This window comes from Danio aesculapii, chromosome 8 (genome assembly GCF_903798145.1).
Source record: "Danio aesculapii chromosome 8, fDanAes4.1, whole genome shotgun sequence".
NCBI lineage: Eukaryota > Metazoa > Chordata > Actinopteri > Cypriniformes > Danionidae > Danio > Danio aesculapii.
The window spans coordinates 24,865,505-24,886,823 of record NC_079442.1 but is presented as its reverse complement, the minus strand read 5'-3'; the positions used below and the strand labels follow the sequence as shown (position 1 = coordinate 24,886,823).

General features: G+C 36.0%; 1 protein-coding gene across 2 annotated transcripts in view; it reads left to right on the top strand.

The window, feature by feature from the left end:
* grid2 (glutamate receptor, ionotropic, delta 2) overlaps nt 1-21,319 on the top strand; it is a 673,181-nt gene that overhangs the window by 71,173 nt on the left and 580,689 nt on the right. For both annotated transcript variants that reach the window (XM_056463472.1, XM_056463473.1), the window contains exon 2: nt 12,901-13,056. In XM_056463472.1, coding sequence (XP_056319447.1) covers nt 12,901-13,056 — 156 coding nt within the window. The remainder of the gene's footprint in view (nt 1-12,900; nt 13,057-21,319) is intronic.

Genomic DNA, 21,319 nt, shown 5'->3' with positions numbered 1-21,319 from the left:
TGAGGACTCGGCAGCCCCATTTAAGCCAGGTTTGATTAAATGTCAGAAGCAAAGATGTGTGCAAAAGGAAAAGGTGAAGGACAGCAATGCAGGATGGAAATTGCTTTTGAGGGGCAGGGGAAGCTGGCAGTTCGATGCATTAATGATGAAGGGAAATTAATTTACATTGTAATAATGAAAGCGAGTCTGAGCCGGAGGGAAGGAAGCATGCAGTGGCTTTTGCAGAAGAAAACGCCGTCTTTGGGGGATATTTTTCCAATCGCTCTCAAAAAGGATAATGCACAGCAGGTGGCTCATTGCACACGCAGGTCGTGTCAAGTCGTCAATAGGGAAAGCTTTTGCTGTTATATTTTTTTCCCTGGCAAAGTCCTTTAATATGGCCGTTACACACTCGCCTGAATGATAATGGACCCTGGTGTAAAGCTGAATGCATAACAGTTTTAACCACCTGTGACTCAATCGCGGTTCCTTGTCTTTTAGCAGCTGTATTGTGAGAGACTCACAAACACAAATTAACAATGTCTATAGTCTCGTTTGTACTTGTGTTACACTCAATTAACCCACAGCGATTTCTTTTGCATGGAAACTGATTTACTTTATGGTTTAAATTTTGGTTCATATGGAAACAGATTATTGTAAGGCTGAATATGATGGACGTGCAGATGAAAGTCCTGCTTTTATGAGTCTTTTTTCAATTGAATTAAAATTGTTATATAATATGCATTATTTAGTGCTATTGCAGGTCACAAATATAAGTTAACCCTTGTGCAGCGTTTCAGTTTACTATCCTCATGTTACGTTTGGGATAAAAACATCCACTAAATTAAACTGCTGTAAAAATGAATCAGATAAATATTTTTTTTCAATTTTTTTATGCATAAATCTGTTAATCAACCTCAGTCCTGATCAAAACTACTAAAGGCTTTTTAAAATAACAGGATTTTAACTCTTTAATTGCCAAATTCATAAATGATGTCAATGATTTGGTGAAAAAAACACACAAAGTGATGCATTTTCAATATAAAAAGTAATTGTGGACTGGATTTTGTTTAACCTTTTATCACAGTCTTGAGTATGTGAACGATGAGTTTTTTTCTCCCTAATTTACTGGCTGTTTTTGCCCCATTGACTTCCATTATAACCACTATAGTGCAGCTGGTGTGAGGTAGATTTTTTCCATAGGTATTTATTTGGAATGCCAGAGGAACACATCATCCAAACATATTCTTTGTCAAGTCACTTTACTTTTAATTTGCTTCATTAATAAAAGGGCGACTTGGAAGAAACAATAGAGAGAATCACCTAATACTAGCTCTATCATATTTCCCTTGGACAGCGTGCGATCTGTTCTCCTTGCACCTGAACTGTCAAAAACACAAACTGTGTTTTTAAAATGTCCATCTTGTAGTCTTTCATCTTTGCGTGTAACAGGTTTTTGACAGTGTCTTCTGGTTGCTTATATTAAGTGTGTCTATTTTGTAAAGATACCTATTTTTGCCCAATAAATAAAATACAACTACATTTTTGTTTAATATGTGTACCATAAGTGATGTTAATAAATAACAAATTTCATCCTAAATATTTATTAGGCCCCTAGAACAAATACATATTTGTTCAGGCCCCCTTGCTCTTGGTAGAGAAAGGAAAAAAAAATTATATTTATATATATATATATATATATATATATATATATATATATATATATATATATATATATATATATATATATATATATATATATATGTGTATATATATATATATATATATATATATATATATGTGTGTATATATATATATATATATATATATATATATATATATATATATATATATATATATATATATATATATATATATATATATATATTGCACCATGCCTGGTCATAGTAGATCACTCCTACCTTATGAGCATTGGCGCTGCTTATTTTCCGCTACGTTAATTTGAGTTTCACTTCTTACAGTATGTTCATCAAAATGTAAATGAGATTATACTTATTTGTTCCTTAATTTGTGCCTTGTCTGTAAATCAGCTACAGAAATTTATACCACTATTGCTGCTGTTTTAGAATTGTGCTCTCAAGCACATTGACCCTATTTGGTGAATCTAGATATAAGACATGTTCCAAATGATAAAAGGTTATAAAGTAAAAACAAATGCTTATCTTCTCTGTGCAATATATTAAAAGAAGTCTTAATATCTTATACACAGTATAACATAACATAATAATACAATTATTTAAGAGATTTCAAATATTTTACTGGAAAACCAACAAAAAAGATGAGTTAAGATGTGAATTAAGAAATTATTGCAGTGTTTATTTTAACTTCGTTTTAGAAAATTTCAGATTAGGGAACATAATACAGTATGGGACCATATCAGACTGATTTATTCCTGGTTTTAAACATTTTATGAAATCACAATTTCGAAAAGCAGAAGATTGAATTGAAGATTAAATCTCCCTATGTAAATATTGGAATTTTGTAAATATGGTCACTGAGTGAACTAAAATATCTTAGAATCTTACAGTATGCCTTTCAGGTTTTGCAGTAGCTAAATACAGACGTAAACTTGATTTAAAATGTTTTGAAGTTGTCCACTTTGAACCACTTCTAGGGGAAGTAGAAAACACATTTGATAGTATCGCTTTAGTATAGTAAAAGCTTACAGTGAAACAGCTGCATAAGACCACCTACTCTCTGTCTACTGACCCAACATGTGAGCGTTTTGGCACTTATTGTGAGAAAGCAATCAAAACAAGGTATTCACATTTCACTGTATTGTACCAGATTGCAATCAACACCCTAGTTGCCATCCAAATCCTTTTCATTTGATTACTTGCATGGGGTTTGTTCATGTGCAATATTACCTGTGCAACTTGGGCTATAGAAACAGTGCCACAGTCTCTCTGGTTAATCAGCGTGGTCAGGACACCAGAACACCGACATCTCATGCTGGGCCCCGGTGTTGAAAACAGCATATTTATGCAGGTCTTTCCAGCAGTGATGTCATCATTGTTATAACATGATGATGATGGGCTCTGTTAAAAATAACTGCAAATAACCACAGCGGGTTGCCAGTTGTTCATGACAGTTTAATTAAATTTCACCCACGGCCCAATAAATGCATGCAAAGGCTTGAGGACAGACCACCGTACATTCTCAGACAAAAGCCAGAACAGCACCGTTTGTTTGCATGCTGGCGGACGACAAGAGGTCCGCATGACTGCAAAGCAAAAATTGAGAGTTATTAATGGCTGACAGTGCGTGGCGGGCCGCTGCCAGTATGATAAACAGTGCTCGGTGTTGCTGTTTTTATATCACATATTATATCAGGCCATTACTGCACTCAGTGGCCTGCAAAGCTCATTAATCCGCCTTGTCTCAGAGGTGTCACCGCAATCGGGCCGTCCTTTTTAGAGACGTGCCCCGGTGGCTGTAAATCTGAGCCCGAGATGTGGAAGTCCTCATGGCATCTCAAACTAATGCATCATCATCATCATCATCATCATTATCAGGCCGTGCTGACGACTGAGCTGCCTTCATCATCAGCAAGGGCCACAAGGGGGGATCGGAGTTGCAAGTACTTTATCTTTGTGTACTTTATTCTTACTGCTGTACTGGATATTATTGATCTGATTGACCTAAGAGGTCAAGCTTTGGCTGGTTAGTATCCAGTTCAGCCCCTCTGATCCTTTCTATTGACAACAGTACAAAAGTAAGTCTATTTTTTTGCACTGGAGATGTTTTATTCTGAAATCACGATTTTTTTGACATTGTAAAAAGTGGTTAGTTCATTTTTAAAAAAAGTGAGTAAACTGGTTACCTTAACAATGAAAAGTTACCTTTATCTAAAATGTGAGTAAACGTGTAACATGGTACTGTTAGATTGACTTAGTTGTTTATAATTATGCACAGTCCATTTACTTTAACTTCAAGACAACAGGTTTACTCACTTTTAAGGCATACTCACACTAGATACAGATGCCTTGAACTGTGCTGAAGCCCGATTGTCCACCTTCCCCTTTCTCCCGATGGCCTGCACTTACACTGCATTTTGCCTTCCGAACCTAAGCTTGCTTACGTCATCGATGATGTGACTGTTCAGTTTAACAGGAAGAGAAGCGCTCTCGCTCAGCACAGTGGAGATTGTTTTAGTTATATCGTTTTAGTCGTTTGGGATGCCGTGACATGCAGTCTTGACTCAAACAGGCTCAGGCACGCTTTGAACTCATGCTACAAGCGTACTGCGCCAAAACCCAACCGAACTAGCTTTGGCACATCTCTTCCAGCCGGGGCCAGCCAAGTGAACTGCATTTGGGCCACATTCAGAGCACTCACACTTGTCAAACGAACCGAGAATGTCAATGTCAATGTCAATTTTCTTTCTATCACTATTTAACACAACCAGAGGTTGACCAATGTGCTGCACAGTACAAATCAAAACAGATAAAAACAAATGTATATATAAAATTATAAAATTATTGCTAAAACAGACACTTTTCACTGATAAAATGCCAAATCAAAGAGATAAGTTTTTAACCTAGATTTAAAAACAGACAGGGATGAAACAGATCTGATACAGAGGGGCAGAGCATTCCACAACCTAGGACCAGCTACTGCAAAAGCACGGTCACCTCTGCATTTCAGCCTCGACTTAGGTATGAATAACAGTCTCTGGTTAGATGACCGAAGAGACCGACCAGGCTGATGCTCAATTAAAATGTCTGACAGATAAGAAGGTGCCAAGCCATTTAGAGATTTAAAAACCAAGAGCAGCATTTTAAAAGTGATTCGATAGTGCACAGGCAGCCAGTGCAGAGAGCGTAAAACTGGTGTAATGTGCTCATGTTTCTTGGTCCCTGTTTAAAGCCTTGCAGCAGCATTTTGAACTACTTGTAACCGGGATAAGGTTTTCTGACTAATCCCAAAGTATAATGAGTTACAATAGTCTAATCTAGTGGTAATAAATGCATGGATTATTTTTTCAAATTTTTTTTTAGATAAAATAGATTTAACTGTTTTTAATAGTCGAAGCTGAAAGAAGCAGGATTTGACCACTGCATTTATCTGTTTGTCAAAGCTCAAGCCATCATCTAGAATAACACCAAGATTTTTTACCCAGGGCTTCATAGAAAAACGCGCCTAGGCATGGTTCAGCTATCATGGTGTGAGTGCACCCTTAGTAAAATCAACTAACCCTTTTGTAAAGACCCTGGTATACTTAAAACAAAATCTGCAACTGAAATTATGAAATTTTGAACAAAATCTGGCTGAAACAAGTTTTTTTTTGTTTGTTTCTGCAGTTCGAAGCAGCTCACTAAAGCAAACTTTTGGGGGAGCTCATTTAAGCTCCTAAACACCTTTGGCAATTATATAATCATTGTGTCTGTTCTGGAACTCTACATTTGTTTGACCTGTGATTTCCTCCCTCTGATAAGTTTCCCATTCCACTTTGGTCAACAGGAGAAGATTGGGTGGAAGTGGGGATTCTTCCAAACACTAAGATAGGGCAGTCGGGTAAAATCGGTCTATTTATTGTATGCTTGGATCAGTCTGATTGGATTATTACTGATTACGGATGAGAAGTCAGCCGTGATCAATCATATTACGTGCTCCTCTCGAAATTAGTTTCTAAAACTTAACTTAAAAGACATGGAAGGGGTCACACACCAGATAAGAAGCCCACCTTATCTTTTCTATGAATTTGCACTCACCTGCGGTGCCACTTGGCATCTGTCCACAGCAAATAGAAAACAATGTAAAGATGTAATGTGCTTCTTGGTGAGAAAACTGCTTGCCTTTATGATAATATTCTTCTGTCTCAGCCAGTTAGGGGTACATGCGAGCAAAGTTAGACCGCCTATGCAGTGCAAGGGTGTTGCAGTAATCGAAAACATTATACCATCACTTTTTGCCCTCAAATGAAGAATGAAAATAACTTTGTTTGAAGTATACTCGGGCCTTTGTAGCGCACTTGGCTGCTTTGAAATTGCAGCTTAGGGTTGTTGCAAGTAAAGGGTTTGAAATGAGGTGCCCATGAGAAAAAGTTCCAGGGGGTACAATGCTATTCTAGTGGTGCCTTTGAGATGAATGTAGATGGATGGCTCTCTACAGGTATTACAGACTATCCAGGACTCACTATAAAATAGCTTCCAAATAGCAATTTGCTAGCAAATGCAACATGTGTCTTAGCTCCATTACACTCCCAACCCTACTTACTAGGGTTTGCAAGACAGTGTGAACTGCAAAGACATTTTTTTTCACCCAGCTGTGGTCCTCTCAAACTGTCTAATAGTGACAGGCTTGACAGTGTGCACCAATATAGAGCCTCTAGCTGCTCTGACTGAAGTGTAGGAGGAAAGAAGTCGCCTTTCGTTTCCTTCAGTTCTCAGAGAGATACAGCACATTGTATTACCCGCTTAAGGCCAATTATCCAAGTGCTTCCTTCAATAAATTTGACATTGTTTGAAAAGTTCAGTGTGTTATTGTCATCAGCGTGACACAGATTTATTGTGGTATTGTTCATAATCTTTTTTGTTTTGTTTTTAAATAAGGATTTTCAATACAGTGTTCCATGTCCTTAATTACAATTAATAAAGACACAAATCATGATTACTTTAAGAACTTGATCACTGGTGTGTCCAGACTACTCATTCAAAAGATATTAACAGGCATAAACATCCAACAACCCAGTGCAGTACATTTTACAGAGAATATCCACAATTATTATTATTATTTTTATATATGAGCACCCATGTCCACTTTTAACTTTTATGTGCATGATTTCCAGTGTCAGTAAATAGACTAATTACATAGTTAGATTTAGATACATTGATAAATTTCAGTAAATTATACCAGGAGCAGGGTTAGAATACATGAAAATGCTTGAGTGCTAGTATTTTTAAGGTTAGAAAAGTGCTTAGATTTAGATAACAATGTCACATCTTCGGCTTAGTCTCCATTTCAGAGGTCGCCACAGTGGAATGAACTGTCAACTATTCCAGCGCATGTTTTACGCAGCGGATGCCCTTCCATCTGCAACCCAGTACTGGTTGCAAATGGAACACACATACACACATGCAACACACATACACACACATTCACACACACACACACAATTCAGTTTATTTAATTCACCTATACCACATGTCTTTGGACTGTGGGGGAAACTCTTGCGAACATGGCAAGAAAATTAAACCTCCACTCAGAAATCCCAACTGGTCCAGCTGGGACTCGAACCAGTGAACTTCTTGCCGTGAGGCGACAGTGCTAACCACTGAGCCACAGTGCCTTCTTTCATAAAAATGTATCTTATTAAATAGATAATAATTATTAAACTTATTTATTGCATAATATGAAAACTGGAGATGTGCCTGTAGCATGAACTTGCTGTATTTTCTGTATTAAGCAGCGGGAAAAGACAAAAATGAATGAAGATTACCCCTTCATGAGTGAACAATGCATGAAATTAAAATAAAAATACATTTAAAATGTGACTAAATGACATTTAAAATGGTAAACAATGCAAATTCAATTATAGACTTTTGGCAAACATACCATCAAAAATCCATTGAAACAGTATGCTATACTATAGAATACTGTAACAAATGTCTTATTGTATATAATCGTGAAGTATGTATATGTTTGTAAATATTTAATTTAAATAGAAATGCTGAAAGAAACTTGAAAATGTACCTGGAAAGTGGTTGAAAATGCTTGCATTTGACTTTGGAAAATGTATAAGAACCCTGCAGCAACAGCTAACTGCTATTTGTTGGCTTATCAGTTTGTGCCCTTGTCCTATTATTAGTCTGTATAGCCAAAGCTGAAGGAAGTCTGTATGATTAGCTGCCATTTCTTGACACTGCTTCAAATTTAATCCAAGAGATTTAAGATTTTATCACAAGTCTCGCCTCAGGAGAAAGCTAATCAAAGTTGGCCCACCATCTGCACGCACGCATGTTATTGTGACCCAATGTTGTTAAAGTGACAAAGGACTCCATGACTGTACTGTATGAATCCACTTGCCCTTGGTATGTCTTGAGCCAGACTCAATGCTATTGCTTTGATTTATTTCATGAAGTTGTCTTTTGCCCAGCAACTCAATTGCCAGAGAGCCGCAGCCTCTCTGTCTGTTTAGAGCTGCAATCCAGCACCTTGTAAATCAGAATCCGCAACTACCCTCTCATACTCGCGTACACACTAACAGTCTCTTCCTCATCCTAAGAAGAGAAGCCCAAAAGGCATAGTGAGTGGGACTGATTAAGACAGGCAAGAATTTGAGTCCTGTTGCTTTATTCCTCTTGAGAGTGGCTGCAGGATATTAATCTGGCCAGTGCTGCTTTTGAGGACTTGCCACAGGCTCTTGAGCACTTTATTGTTGAATTATGTTTTTTCAATCCCACTACCTAAGTGCTTGAGGAAGTCTTTGCCGCAGTTTGAATGAGCATCTGTACCTTTCAACATTTTGATTTCTTTAATGTATTTTCAAGCTGAGCCGTCTGTCTTTCTTGTTTGGCTTTTTTTTTGTGAAACATGGTAGCAAGGTGATGAGTTCTGAGTAAAAATTATTTTCTTTGTTTGTCTTGTTTTCCATTAAAATATGTAAACATCCTTACAACAAGCTGTCTTTGCTTGACTAAAGCCCCTGTCTGATCACACATCTTTGTCATGATTTCGGCACGATTTCCTTGACGTAGGGTGTCACAGAGAGTCGTAAATGACAAATGGACATCGTAACACAAGATACAATCACTTCTTCTTATGTAATGCGGCATAGTTCTCGACGACCAATACCATGTCTGCTCACGACGCCATCGCAGAAAGTCTAGCATGTTTATTTTTTTTTCCCGATCTTCACGACGAGTTCAGTCATGTGGGTGACACTGGACAATAGGAGCACATCATTTCTCAGTTATATCCACGGGTGCTGCCTTTAATCTGCGGGTCAGGTAATCAAAAACAGGCTGCATATTTACTAATGGGTGGGGATAAGATCAATCATTGGTTATGCAAAGTTTAACTACTTTCTCTATAATATTAAAGTGTTTTAAGCTATTTTATTTGACAGACAAGAAGCACCTACAATAGTATAGCCTTGTTTTCAGAGAATATGCAGGATTTTTTGTGTTTTTGTGAGTGCATAAAATCTTACTGTAGTATTCGTAATATCCGTAATCTTCAGAATCAGTCAGGCACGTAATTGACTAATCAATGAGTGAATAATTGAATAATTGGGTGTCGTTCAAGTCTTGCTTGATGCTCTGTCAAAATAAACTTACATTTCCAGTCATAAACCTTTAGTCTTTCTTACTTTCAATTTTACTTTAGGCCAAAGAGGTCCCCTTTGTAATAACTTAAACTGTTCAATAATAAGAGGAGCAAATAAATAAGGGGAAGGATCAACAAATGTACATACAGACTAAACATATTAAGAGTTTCATATTGTACATGTACTTTTGAGCCTTCTATGAATAAATTATAATCTATCAAATCATGCCATTTAAACTTACTTTTCTTTTTTAACTTAACTTTAAATAATCACTCACTGCCTGACTTTATTTGACTTATTCCCTGCTTTAGCAGGGGTCCCCACAGCTGAATGTACTGCCAATTACTCGGGCAGTGAATGCCCTTCAGCCGCAACCCAGACTACAACACTCAGTGCAGGGAAACACCCACTCACTCTCCCATTCAAACACTATGACCAATTTTGTTTGTCCAAATCCCTTAAACCAGTGGTTCCCAAAGTGGGGGTCGGGACCCCAAGGGGGTCACCAGACAGTGACAGGGGGTCGCTTGGTGATTTCCAAAAGTAAATATATTTTATTAAACTACTAGAATGACAATATTTTAACCCTAACCTACAGAAGATAAAAATAGTAGTTTATAATAGTAAAGAACAACAATATCCAAAAAAGACATTAGCCTTTAAATTATTATTATTATTTTTTTTTTCATTGGATTGGTGTGTTTAAGTTAGATTAACACGGCAGCAATGGCGTCAGCTGCAGCAGATTGATTTTATAGCACCAGGTTAAACTGCCCCTCACTGACTCTTTTGCCCCCCTAATACACCCCCCACACTCCTCTAACTTATACTCCTCACAATCACTGCACTATTTAACATTTGCACATTTAAAGGTTGCACATATTCATTGCACTGATTCACTTATTTGAACTGGACATACCCACTGCACATGGACATTTGTAATTATGTTTATCTATCTGCACACTTCTGCTATTAATAGTATCCTGTACATATATTCATTTATTGTAAATCTGTTCATAGCTAATACAACCTGTATATAATGTTCATAGTACATCCATCTGTAAATATCACCATAGTTTTTCTATAACTGCACTTTATAATACTATACCTGTATCCTGCACTTGCTGCTATTGCACTGCTGGTTAGACCTAAACTGCATTTCGTTGCCTTGTACTTGTACATGTGTAATGACAATAAAGTTGAATCTAATCTAATCTAAACATTCTGACACCTTTATGGCAATCAAATGCATTAAAAATAAATACAGGCCACAACTGAATATTGAGAATGATCTAAATGAAAATTAAACCAAGAATAGACTTGTGCTGAAAACATTGTGTCCACTAGTCCCTTTAGATGAGGTTAATATTAAATTAAACTAATTAATAAATGACTATAAAAAGAATATGGTTGTTAGACTGTTGCACTTTTTTTGTGTTGTCAATACGCTTGTGTTTATATAGGCCTATTGTTCTGTGCAACATTGTATAGTTATTACCACCTCTGAGGAATTTGGGCATCACGAGTCATTGGCATTGTTATTTTAGAGGTCGCGGGCTGAAAAGTTTGGGAAGTCCTGCCCTAAACTGTATGGCTTTGGACTGTTGGGGAAACTGGAGCACCCAGAGGAAACCCACACGAGCAACCACTTAGTGGCCCAATTTAAAATACTTAAAATGATATTAGCTTAATATCTTCCTTTCTCGTCAAATACATCTAGCTTTCAAGATTAGATTAGTATTATTACTGTAAAACATCCTTCATTAATCATTAATTTTCACGGTTACAATCCAACCTAATTAAATTATTCTGAATTAATAGATGGCTTTAGTTAAAGTTGCAAACAAATCAAGGCAGATGCGCGTGGACTTAATGCCCTCTCTATGTCATTCCTCATCACTACGGATGAAGTATTCGCCTTTAAAGAAGCTTCTACCTTGAGTTTTGTTTCTATGGCAACTCTATTCTGTCCTCAGATAAAAGACCCATTATGATGTTTTGCAGTGGATTGGAGAGATTGGGTGAGGGATTTTTTTTTTTTTCCTGAAGATTTCTCTCGTTATAATCCTGACAGTTTGCACAGGGTCCTGCATGTAGTGTCTTGTCCACAACTGACCAGTGACTCTAATGTGATATGGGCACATCTTGAGTGTCTCCCCTGTGCCACTCATTGAAAGAACACCAATTTGCCCCCACATACTGTGCAAATACTCTGCTTCAGTCTACTTCCCACATGCCGCTGAGAGTTGACAATATTTTTTGACGTAGCTCTCATGTATACAGGTCGACAAGATTCAATTTCCTTGTACATAGATATACAAGATTCAATTTTAGGCCCTGAAATACTGTTTTCCTCTGCAGGCAGACCTGTAGAGACCAACAAGTATGAAATTGCTTAGAGAAATATTTTCTCTCTGCCTGTGCTTTTGGAAACCTGACACACATACTGTACTGTATGTAGATATCCTTGCATGCTTATTATACATATTTGAAGTGCAAATAATTGGCAGTCTGCAGATACCTCTTTACTTAAAAGCTAACGTGTATATACTTTTACTTTGTCTAAGATAAATTGATTAAATTAATAAAGTAAGATGCTGAATTAAGCCAGACAGAGTAATAATAATAAAGCATTGATTTTTGGCACTGCTGTGCTGTCTGGATCTTATTGTACATTGTACATCGTGATGATATTTGTGCTGTGCTAGGCTTTTCAAACCTTTTTTGGTACAGCATGTGCATAGTGTTTTATCATTTGTTGTTTTTAAAAATGGGGAACATGGTGGCTTAGTGGTTAACATGATGCCTCACAGCAAGAAGGTTTCTGGTTCAAGCCCCGTCTGGACAAGGAGGCCTTTCTGTGTGGACCCAGCAAAGCATTTTTTGTTTAATAGATGTCTAATAGACATCTAAACATGGCTGGATGTAGATTTTCACTGACAGCCCAAGTTTAGCCTTGTTTTGGCCAAGCTGTCTACGTTTAGATGTCTATTAGATGTCTATTAAACACAAAATTGTTTGCGGGGCAGTTTGCATGTTCTTCCCATGTTTGTGTAGCTTTCCTCAGGGTGCTCCGGTTTCCCCAACAGTCCAAAGACGTACAATTTGGGTTAATTGGATAAACTAAATTGGCATTCGTGTGTGAATGACGAAAATGTGTGGGTGTTTCCCGGAACTGTAGGTTGACCTCCCAGTGCTGGGTTACTGCCAGAAGGGCATCCGCTGTGTAAAACATATGTGAGAGTAATTGGCAGTTTATTTCACTGTGGGAACCATTGATAAGGCAGGGAATAAGCCAAAGGAAAGTGAGTGAGTTAAACAAAAACAATCTGATCAGTGTATTTGTTTATTTATATCCTGTTGTTTGGATTTTGTTATCACTGTGTTTGCTAGTTACCAAGATACATACACTCTAAAGCAATATAAATAAGGAAGTATTTATATTGTTTTAGTGATTGTTTTATATTGTTAGTGATTGCCTAAAATACCTCCTGACATCTTTATATTGGCTTGGATTGAGCAAACAGTGTTATCAAGCAATTTGTAATTTGCTTATGTTTGTTTTTAGTGTCTATTATTGTGTCCAGTTGCTAACCAAATGATACATTTTAACAAATCGTCTTTTTTAGGGGCCATTTTTGATGAGTCTGCCAAAAAGGACGATGAGGTGTTCCGTATGGCAGTGGCGGATCTCAACCTCAACAATGAAATCCTGGAGACAGAGAAGATCACTGTGTCCGTGGAGTTTGTAGATGGAAACAACCCTTTCCAGGCAGTGCAGGAAGGTAAGTCATCTGTTTTCAGAACATGCATGTGCACTCTACTGGGCTTATCTCCTTCAACTGCAATTTCAACACTGAGAATAATCATGGACTGTATGTACCTTCTTAATACAATTTACATAGTAATTTGTTGAGAACAAGAGAGGATGGATGGAGGGATGAAATGGAATGGAATAGGTGGATGGATGGATTAATAGATCATTTAGAAACTTAGATATGTTAGTTGCAGGGGCGTTGCGGACATTTTAGAAGTGGGGGGACGGCTGTATGAGCTCATATGTTCATATAATTATTAATCACCTGTTTCTAAATGGTCTGTCTCTAAAAGTGAGGGGGACAGATCCCCCCATCCCCCCGGTTGCTACGCCCCTGGTTGGTTGGGTAGTTTGATGGCTTAATAGACTGATAGATAAAAGACAGTCGGTTGCAAAAATCAGTGGATGTGTGGACCGACGTACTGTTGGTTAGAAAGATCAATGAATGGGTAGATAAATTGGTTAGATACTGTAGGTAAGTTGATATATAGGTTACATCACAGGGTGGATAAGTAAATTATATGCATGCAGTTGAAATCAGAATTATTAAACCCCTTTTGAATTTTTTTTCTTTTTTAAATATTTCCCAAACGATGTTTAACAGAACAAGGAAATTTTTACAGTATGTCTGATAATGTGTTTTCTTTTGGAGAACGTCTTATTTGTTTTATTTCGGCTAGAATAAAAGCAGTTTTTAATTTTTTTAAAATCATTTTCAAAATTATTAGCCCCTTTAAGCTATATATTTTGTTACCCTAACCTGCCTAGTTAACCTAATTAACCTAGTTAAGCCTTTAAATGTTCAATTCAATTAATCTTTATTTGTATAGCGCTTTTACCATATAGATTGTGTCAAAGCAGCTTCACATAGAAGATTATTGTGAATTTAAACAGTGTCAGTTTAGTTTTCAGAGTTTAAGTTCAGTTCAGTTCACTGAAGAGCAAATCCATTGATGCGCAGCTCTACAATTCCCGAACTATGCAAGCCAGTGGCAACAACGGCGAGGAAAAAACTTTACCAATTGGTGAAAGAGAAGGATAAAAACCTCGAGAGAAACCAGGCTCAGTTGGGCACGACCATTTCTCCTATGGCCAAATGTCTTGTGCAGAGCTGCAGTCTAGGTGCCGTCTGCCCCAGGAGTCTCACAGGAATCAGACGGAGGTCTGATTTAAAATGTCACTTTAATCTGTATAGAAGTGTAATGAAAAATATGTAGTCAAATATTATTTACTGTCATCATGGAAAAAATCAAATAAATCAGTCATTAGAAATGAGTTATTAAAACTTATGTTTAGAAATGTGTTGAAAAAAAATCTCTCCGTTAAACGGGGAAAAAATAAACAGAGGGGCTAATATTTCAGGGGGGCTAATAAATCTAACTTCAACTGTATAGTGGATGATAGGTTAGATTAGTGGGTAGGACTAAAACTACTTATGTTCTGTAGGATGGAGAAATCATTGGGTATGCAGAGAAATACTGTACAGTAAGTTAGATCAAGGGAGTCAAACTCAGTTCTTGGAGGGCTGTAGCCCTGCACAGTTTAGTTCCAACACATTAACCTGTAGTTTTCAAACAGGCCTGAAGAACTCAGTTAGTTTGATCAGGTGTATTTACAGTAATTAGGGTTTTAACTAAACTGTGCAGAGCTATGGCCCTCCAGCAATTAAGTTTAATTGGTCTCGCGCAGTGATGTGTTGTGATTTCGCAGGTTAGAGTTCACCGAGCTTGAACTTTGCAATGCAATGACAAAGAAACTTGTTGCACGAGCTGACGTTTTTGGTCTGCCGCATTTGCATGTGTATAAATGGAAGTCTATGGGGCCTAAAGTGCAGTGTGACCGTGGCTTAAGTGTATTGGAGCAGGGTTGGAACTAGACTGTGAAGGGCTGCGACCCTCCAGTATCTGAGGTTGGCAACCGTGGGTTAGATGGATTAATGGATGGGCAGATTTGTTGGATAGGTTAAACAGATCATTGAATGGGTTGATAAGTTGGATTATTTAGATCACAGGTTTGGTCGATAACTTAGAAACATTACTTGGTGGGAAGTTAGAATACTGGATGGGTACTGTAAATAGATCACTGGGTTGGTAAATAGTATCATAGGCTAGGTAGATCACCGTGTAGGTAGGTACTTGAGTTAAATGAGTGGATAGATGGGTTAACTTCAGTCCAACATGAAACAGAATACATCGTACACATGACCTGAAGGTCACTGGATGTTGTAAACAGAGCAAATGTAAAGCAGTTGTGGAGACAAACAGTTGTAGGCAGAGAAGTCAAAACAAGTCAATGTTCCATGCACACGGCGGAAGAATCGTGGAGTCTTATGGCAGTAGGCAGGAATGACCTTCAGCGGCACCCTCTGTTACACCGTGGACGGATCACTCTGTTGCTGAATGCACTCTTCATTTCTGCAAACATGCCTTGGAGAGGGTGGGAGACATTGTTCATGACGTTCATTAAGCTGGACACCATTCTGCTCTGAGCCACTACCTCCAAAGAGTCAAATAATGTTTGCATAAGACAAAAGACATGAATAGCCTGCATTTGTTTACTTGCTGTTACAATATACACACTAGGATGTAAATAGCTTGGTTGAATCTTAATTAGTTCTCTGATCCTCAGTCATCAATTTAACTTAAAATCCACGACTTCAATGGTAAGTGCCTAAGTTTGTTTTTTAATAATTTAGAATAAAACTGATCTTCAATCCTCAACTTTATATGCTCACGCGGCCTGATGTTATGCAATTGTCTGCATTTCAATAGGCAGCGTTCGGAGGTCAGCATTATCTCATATCCAAATATTTGATTGCAGATCAGCAGGATGATCTAATAACGCCATGCTGCTGTGGTTTTCTCAAATTAGTGCTGTTAGTTCTTGGAGCAGGGCCATTTTCTGTTATCCTGCAGGAAAAAGAGGACAGGTACAAGACCCCTGGATCTCTGCCACTCATGCATCAGCAGGTTCACTGTGCTCTATACAATTGCAGAGTTCAGTTAACTAGCACTTAATCTAACTTTGGCATCTTCTGCTCCTTCTCCCTTTCTGCTATAAGAAAGTTTTATGTGCGTGCTCTTATTTGTGCTGTTGCATTTCCATGACCAGTTTCTCTCTATTCCACAATGGAGCAATATTGGATTGAATTCTGCTGAATTGTGTCTGAACTCAGACAGTGTGTGATATTTACATTCACTAAGTAGGGATTATGTTGTTTATTTGCATGCTCTGTCTGTTGTTTTTTGGCAAATGATTGACTGAAGGAGATATGAATATAATAACGCAAAAGATGCACACTAATTTTTAATGCAGAATTCTTCATCTTACAGGCTGCTTTTAAGTACCAAATTCTGAAAGGGATAAATATGATCATTAAAATGTGCTGAACTACACCATGCAGTGATATATGTCCCATCATGAAGTTCTTTTCCATTATCGGATCATAATTTTGATGAATCGCTGCTCTCATGATCAACAGAGAACGTGCACAAACACATCTTTCAATAAAAGTGTGTTTACCACCTGCTTAGCAGGGCGGTCGGTGGTCGGTAATATCGTAACAATAATTGCACTAGGCAAATAGCACCGACTGAGACGTGTTTGCACTGTGAAGAATGACAATGGCAGTATAAATAGAGGCTAGTTAAGTTGGATCACAGGTGGTTAGTAAATTAGATGTAGGTTAATGAGCTAAATGGCACACATTATGTTAAGCGCAGTGCTCTTTCGGTTTCACTGAGATGGTATTGCAATTAGTATTAATAATTTGGTTTCTGTTTTCATTTCTAATTTGAATTTTGGTCAATTTAGTTTGTTTGTGTATATAAACTGACTATACAGCATATATGACTAAGCTAGCTGAAATAAAATATTTTTTTGGTTTTATTTTCGTGATGTATAATGTTTAATGTTACAAAAGTGGATTCATTTATATGGTTTTACAATTTAATTATCTAATAACCATAAAGGACAATTTGATGTGGCCCAAAGGCCTATTACAATTTTTTTACACTTGTTTTGTTACAAATTTCAGAACCCTGATGTCAATTTTCAAAACTCTAGACACGAAACTCTAAACAGTCACTACTTTTAACACAGACTATTCATTGTTCAAAATTCTGCATGCTGGATTCATTTGTTTAGACAAGCCTTGCATTTGCAGGATCATTGGTTCACATAATCCTTTTATCATACAAATACTACAGGAACACAACTTTAGAACACACACACGCACACGCACACACACACACACACACACACACACACACACACACACACACACACACACACACACACACTCATTTAATATTGTTCTTTAAAAATATTTTGTCCTGTGGATTTGACCACAGATTGTTGATTATTGATCACATCAGGGCTGTTTTCATTAGTCAAAAATCTTGGAAAGAACCTTCTGTCAATGCAAATCCAGGTCTGACATTGGTCTGCTGTGGTGCTGTGAATGGACTTTTTTTGCATACAGTAGTGTCAAATATGAAAACATTGTCTGTAAAACCCATATAGAACTCATATACAGTTGAAGTCAGAATTATTAGCCCCGCTTAATTATTAGCCCCCCCTGTTTATTTTCCCCCCAATTTCTGTTTAACGTAAAAAAGATTTCTAAACATAATAGTTTTACTAATAGTTTTAATAACTCATTTCTAATAACTGGTTTATTTTATCTTTGCCATGATGACAGTAAATAATATTTGACTACCGGTAGATATTTTTCAAGACACTTCTATACAGCTTAAAGTGACATTTAAAGGCTTAACTGGGTTAATTAGGTTAACTAGGCAGGTTAGGGTAATATATACGATAGTTTTTCCTGTAGATAAAAAAAAAACTTAAAGGGGCTAATAATTTTAACCGTAAAATGTTTTTTTAAAAATTGAAACTGCTTTTATTCTAGCCGAAATAAACCAAATAATACTTTCTCCAGAGGAAAAAATGTTATCAGACATACTGTGAAAATGTCCTTGCTCTGTTAAACATCATTTGGGAAATATTAAAAAAAGAAAAAAAAAATCAAATGGGGGCTAATAAGTATATGGAATAATGACTGTATGGAATTCTGACTGTATATGGAATAAGGATGAAATCCTAAAGATAATGTAGTCCAGTTGGGTCATCTTCTCTGGTAACTGATGTCATTTTGATTTATCCTAAAACTTATCTGTATATGTAATGTGTATATATAGTGTGGAAGTATAATATAATGTGGGAGTTGCATTCATACCTGGGGGTGTTGGGGGGGTGGTGGCTGAGGAGAAATAACAAAACAGGAGGGTCGTGGGAGATGTGTCTGAAATACAATAGACTCCTGGGAAAAACGGGAGTGTTGGCAGGTACTGTATGGTTGCATTTTGAAATGAGATTAGTTTGATGTTCAAGTTATATTGAAAAGGTGATTCTAGTTCAAAGAACAAAGTATCTTTTACTAATGTGAATTGTATCTAAGCATTTGAAAAAAGATTAAAAAATTTAGCAAAATGTGCAACTTTGGCAATGCTTGTGAATTTTGTCTAGTGTTCTGATATTTAGGGCAAAACAATTGAAAAAACAACAACTGTAAAACACACATACACACAAAAAGAATTTTAAAACCATAATAAAATATGTAAATCAAAATTACTTCATATTTTGGTCAGTTTAATGTTATATAATTCTGTATAGATTATTATTATTATTATTATTATTATTATTATTATTATTATTATTATTATTATTATTATTATTATTATTATTATTATTATTATTATTATTATTATTTTACCCATGTATCATGTGTGACCAAAGTACCATGCCATGTATCATTTTGACAGCTTTAAGATCTTTTATTAGGCTAATCATCTCTCTTTTAACAAAAAGTGGTTACAAAAATAAATCATAACCCCAAAAGAAGCATAAAATGACATGGCTGTTTTGCCTCATGCCTGTTAGGTAACATCCGCTGCGAACGCTATTCAGAGATGTTAATGTAAACATGGCTGACATTTTTCTGACTCTCATTCCCTTCATTTAATAGTCTGTGAGGCTGTCGTGCCAGTTGGCACGCATCTTGGCTTTTTGTTCTCCTTCCCCTCTGAGTGTGGATGAATTGAGCTGCGCCGCCATCCTTTTAGCCGTGTGGGGTCTTGGAGGTGAAGGGGAAAGTGGGACATGTTGTAGTTGACCCCTGTTATCTAATGGAGAGGCCTGCATTAGCTAACTACACCCTCTGCTCTCGATGGGTCTTCTAGCTCCCATAAAGCACTCCTTTACTATCCTTTTCTGTTATTTGTCTGAAGATTTTCCGTAAAGGAGCCTAATTACAGGTGCACATGTGTTGTGGTTCAGCATGAGTGCAGATGATTCTGCTTCTTATGGATGTATGATTCTGGACCTCGTTATTTGTTCCTCATTTGTTTAAACATCTGTTTTTTCTCCTCAAACTCAGCTTCTTGTTATGTGATTACATGAAATGCTCCTAGAAAACCTTGTCTCTCATGTACAATCTGTTCGGGATTGGGACTTTTTAATAAGCCAAGAGATAAAAAACAACTTTTGACAGAAGAGGCTGAAGATTTAATAGACTTTCTAATGTGTAGATCAAGATGATAGCACATCTGTTTCTGATATTTCTTGTTTATTAATTGTAAATGAGGCAGAATTCCAGGAACTCACATTAATGGTGATTAGCATTAGCATGCTAGGATTAACACAAGCTGCAGGTTGCAGTGACTGGAAATTTTGTGAAATGTTACAGTTTCAGGCGAGAGATATTGTAATTAATGTTGCAGAGAATTTATGCAAACGAACAGCAACAACCAATGAGAAGATAAGAATCTACAGTAGAGCACAACAGTCAGGTTTCAGAAAAATAGAGAAAAAACTCTCCACAGGGAAATTGATTTTTAACAATAACTGACATTCCTGTAAAGACACACCTGTTGTGAGCTCAGAGGTGGTTAATCAATTGTATATGCTTCTGTTCAACCCGTCTATTCACATTAATTCAACTTATTTTTAAACAACAATAGTGCAATTTGTGAAAAAATTACATCAGCTTCCTTAATCATGGTTCTGTTTACAAAATTTCACAAATCAGGCTGTGATGTTTTTTTAACCTGAAAGAATAAAAAACAATTAAACAAACAAAGAAAAACAAAATTTTGCACTGCACTGCGCTGAATAAAATAAAATAAAATATTTTTTCTTATTGTTATTTTTATTTATTCATTTATAATGATTTATTTTTATTATTAGTAAATATGTTTTTGTAACTTATGTATTTTTTGTCTTTTTTACTAGTAGTTTCTAGTCCAAAATACCTAAAACAATTAAATTAAGAAGCATTTTCTGAACAAGAAAAGTATTGTTATGTTTATTTATTTATTTGTATTAGTAGTAAATAAGTATTTGTGTTTTTTTGTCTTGTTTCTAGTCTAAAATATCTAAAACACTGAAATATAGAAACATTTTCTAGACTAGAAAAATATTGTGTTATTTCTTTATTTTTTTATTTACTTTTATTATTAAAAAATAGTTTGTGTGTGTGTGTGTGTGTGTGTATGTGTGTGTGTGTGTGTGTGTTTTGGCTTGTTTCTAGTGCAAAATATCTGAAACAATTAAACTAAGAAGCTGTAATGAAGTTTGATGGCCGCCTGGCCATCACAAAAAAACACAAAAATTTACTAATAATAAAATTAAAAAATAATAAAAATACAAGAATTTTCTAGACCAGAAAAATATTTTGTTTATTTATTTTTATTTTTTAATTTTTTGTAAATACATTTTTGTGTTTTTGGTCTTGTTTCGGGTCAAAAATATCTAAAACAATTAAATAAAACAATGTTTTTCTTGTCTAGAAAATGCTTGTATTTTTATTATTTTTATTTTATTAGTAGTACAATTTTTTTGATTTTTTTTTTTGGTCTTGTTTCTAGTCTAAAATATCTAAAACAATTAAATTAAAAAACATTTTTCTGGACAAAAAGTATTTTGTTTATTTATTTATTGATATTATTAGTAGATACGTTTTTGCTAATTTTTTTTGTCTTGTTTCTAGTCTAAAATAATTAAAACAATTAAATTAAGAAGCATTTTCTAGACAAGAAAAATATTGTATTGTTTATTTTTTATTTTATTACTAGTACATGTTTGTGTTTTTTTATTTGTCTTGTTTCCAGTCTAAAATATCTAAAACAACTAAATTAAAAAGCATTTTCTGGACAAGAAAAATATTG